At 27.4% G+C, this 3,734-nt stretch overlaps 1 protein-coding gene across 2 annotated transcripts in view; it reads right to left on the reverse strand.

The window, feature by feature from the left end:
* The window catches only part of LOC100159352 (maltase 2-like), a 31,335-nt gene continuing 27,601 nt past the window's right edge, over nt 1–3,734 (reverse strand). Inside the window, exons 6-10 of one of the 2 annotated variants that reach the window (XM_029491082.1) lie at nt 3,429–3,627; nt 2,101–2,350; nt 1,508–1,703; nt 1,273–1,416; nt 1–240 (exon numbers count right to left, since the gene is read on the reverse strand). In XM_029491082.1, the coding sequence (XP_029346942.1) occupies nt 51–240; nt 1,273–1,416; nt 1,508–1,703; nt 2,101–2,350; nt 3,429–3,627 (979 nt within the window). In that variant the 3' untranslated portion in view covers nt 1–50. The remainder of the gene's footprint in view (nt 241–1,272; nt 1,417–1,507; nt 1,704–2,100; nt 2,351–3,428; nt 3,628–3,734) is intronic. The other variant, XM_029491083.1, reaches the window with a different exon arrangement.

Here is a 3,734-nt window from a genome sequence, read left to right on the forward strand (position 1 = left end):
TTATTGATACCTAAAAATTTTAATTTATATTTATTTTACGAAAGATAAATTCACAACAAAAATCTTAAAAGTAGAAGAACACTGAGTAAACTAATTAACGTGGAACCGATTCGTGTGCCCGCATTTTGAATATTAATTGTTGGTGTTTCGGGTGCAATATATTTATCTGATAATACGACTACAGATTGTGGTCGTAGTTTCACTGGGTTACCAGTTGAAGGAACAGTTGATACAATACTTCTAAAAACAAAAATTACAATAAATTTTTAAAAAAAGCGGGTATGTGGTATGTGTCACTCTGCTATACAGCAGGTTACAAGTGGTCGATTGTATTGGATGGTGTTAGATCTGAATTCAATGATATACCTACTATCATTGTATACGGACAACGTTTCTGAGCGCAATCAGTTTGTCAGGCTAGGATATTATTTTATATTATATTTATATTGTTAATATTAATACGGGAGTCGGTCAGTTGAATTAATATTATTTTAAAATGAGATAATAATCATATTTTAATATTTGTATATAATAATATAATTCAGAATGTTTCAAGTATACCCACGAATAATATTTATAAATTAGGTACAACAAAATAACTAAATTCGTTATTCTTCCTTATTTAATATAACGTAATTCGTCTAAATTTTAACTTAAAATAAGTAAAGAAAACCGTATTTATATATTGTTTAGATTTTTTGTTACAATATTAACTACTTCCGAGGAACCTTGTTTTACATTTTTAATTTTTCTGGCTATAAAAAGTTGACAATTTTTAACATTTTTATCTATAAAATAATTTACAAATTTTCGATATTTTGATGAAATTTTTCAACATTTGAACATTAAATGCTTATAAAATCTTCGTGACTATGTATATTTTAAATATTTATCAATTCCAGATGTAATAATATATCAGATCCCTTGTATTGAATTGTCAAGCTTTTTTACCCATCAAATAAAAGTATATATTACATATTGACATTTAAAAAAATTGACAATGTCCATAAACAGATCAAAAAGAGTTAAAATGTTTTAAAAATTATACCAAGAATATGAAATGATAAAATAAACATTTGGTGTATATTACGGTTAGTTTATGAACAACAACAAAATGAGAAAATGGTAATTAATTTACTGAATTTAATATGCATATAAATAGCTCAACATGAGTCAAAATGTTATGAAAATTCTAATGTAAACATTCAGTGAAAATTCAAGTACGAGTCATTACTAATAGCAAAACATTTGTAAATAAGAAATTCTAATTACCCGGTATTATATGCAGAGTTTTCACTTCCTAAGTATACGTAAAGTTCATCTTTAACATCATGTATAATATTGGACAATAAGACGGTTTCAGTTTCACTTCCAAAATTCATTATAACTATGTACGATTCACGTTCCAACAATGACCTGAAAATGAAACGATTAAGAATAATTAACGAAAAGATACAATGTGTAATATTAATTCAAAAAATAATTAACTAATTACAATTTGTATTACCTCTTTAAAATATATATTGATTTAGTAATATTATACGTTTGAAGATCACCATATTTTAATGTATCGGTTTTCCGAAGTTGAGACATTTTTTTGTAAAAATTGTAGTTGCTATTTGGTATTTTTTTCTGTGATTCGACGTTTAGCTTATAATAATTTGGATTTACTGGTAACCACGGCTTTTTATTTTCAGTGAAACCTTTGAAAGAAATTGCCACGTTTTAACTATACAATAAATTATTATATTGTAACTTGGTTTTACATTAATTGTATAACTATATATTGCATTGTAGGTACCCAGTAGCTGTTAAATACTTAAATCAATTAAAAGTAGGAATAAAAAACCACTTAGTTATATAATTTTGAATCGTATGAATTTCAAATTATTAACTTTAATTATTAAGTAACTATCTTATTGTTCATACATTTTTACTTTAATCAGTGAATATTCAGGACATATACTAAATAATTTAAACAATTATATTTGTTACAAATAATTTTTATTTGTTATGTAGTAGTGAAATACTGAAATGTGACAGGTGAAATTAATATTTTCAAACATAATATTCCTATTATTATAAAGCTATGCATTATACCTCCGTTAATCGAATCATCCCATTGCATTGGACACCTTTCATAATCTCTAGTTTTCGATGATTTCGAAATAGTCACTAATATGGTTTCGGTCACTTGATCTGGTCTCAAATACATGTTGTCCTCCATACCAATTTCAAAACCATAATATGTTACCTCAATACCGGGAAGGGCTAATTTCAACGCAGCAAACATTGGTACCGTTAAAGCGCCAATTTTCGATGACATTCTTAAATTGTCGTGATTTTCTATCTGAATTATGAAATAAGTTATAATAAATTATCATTAATATTATAGTTATTGTTATTAGTATTGTTCATTAAACGCCAAAATGGCAATTTTACATAGTTTACAAATATAGAAGTAACTAATAACTAATAAGGTGTAGGTGTGATTATATTATAGTTATATGATTATATAATTAAATACAGAAATAATTTAGATAGCAACAATTCAGAGTATATACAAATATAATATGGTTAGTAGTATTTTAGTAAAAGTAAAAGTAGAAATAGTGGCCTAAGGATTATTGGTTGTTTAAAAATTACTTTATTGTTATTAGTGCTATAATATACATAAAATATACCATATAAATTTACACTATACATAACCAATATTTATATAATATTTATATTTTGAACTATAGTATAAGTGATTAAACCTTCAGTGCACATTACTTATGTTATTATCTCCATGTCTCCACCGGTCTCCTCCCCCCTCCCCCCACACACATTGGAATTTTGAAACAAAATTAACTCTATTCGTTTGTGCTGGTTTGTGATTTAAATCACTTGGGGGGGGGGGGGGGGGGCTGGGGACATGGAGCTCATATTAGTCAATTCAGCATCGATCAAACATTTATTAAAATAGGTAGCATAAGAAAGATATTTTTGAGAAAGATATCATAAGCTTTAAATAAGCTTTAAACCAGTGGTTCCCAACCATTTTTATTCTACGCACCCCTTGTACATTTTCAAAAATCTCACGCCCCCCCCCCCTCTTAAATTAGAATTAAAAAGTCCTTTTTTTCTTTTAGCCCACGAATCAATATTAGATTAGATTATATAATAATGTAGTACCTTTTAATATTACATAACCTGCATAGAGGTCAATCATTATAAAATACTCGTAAAAATATTATCAATAGGTGACCGTCTGAAAACTAATTTATTGTTTTTAATTTTATAAATAAAATATTTCTTGCTATTTCATCATCACTAAATTCCCCTCAAGCTGTACATGAATTTCACTCTAGAGAGGAATTCCCCCCGGTTGGGAGCCACTGCTTTAAACAGTATATAATATTATTATATTTTTTAAAAACACGTACCACCCAGTTGGCCACTGAGTTTTCTGGTAAATCAGCCAACCAATATTTGATATTGGTATCAATGGTTTCAACTACATTCCTCTCTATTTCACACCTCGCCAATGCTAAGTTAAATGGTACTTGAGCTCCAGGGTTCGTTGAGTTGCCATAATATTGCATTAATATATCGTAGTTAGAATAAACTTCTGTTGCCATTAAACTATCCAACATAATATAAAATGATAATTGAAATGATTAAAAACGTATTTATTTAATTGTATATTTGTATGAATTGTATGCCATGTTACTAATAACAGAACATGAGCA

This window comes from Acyrthosiphon pisum, chromosome A3 (assembly GCF_005508785.2).
Source record: "Acyrthosiphon pisum isolate AL4f chromosome A3, pea_aphid_22Mar2018_4r6ur, whole genome shotgun sequence".
Taxonomy (NCBI): Eukaryota; Metazoa; Arthropoda; class Insecta; order Hemiptera; family Aphididae; genus Acyrthosiphon; species Acyrthosiphon pisum.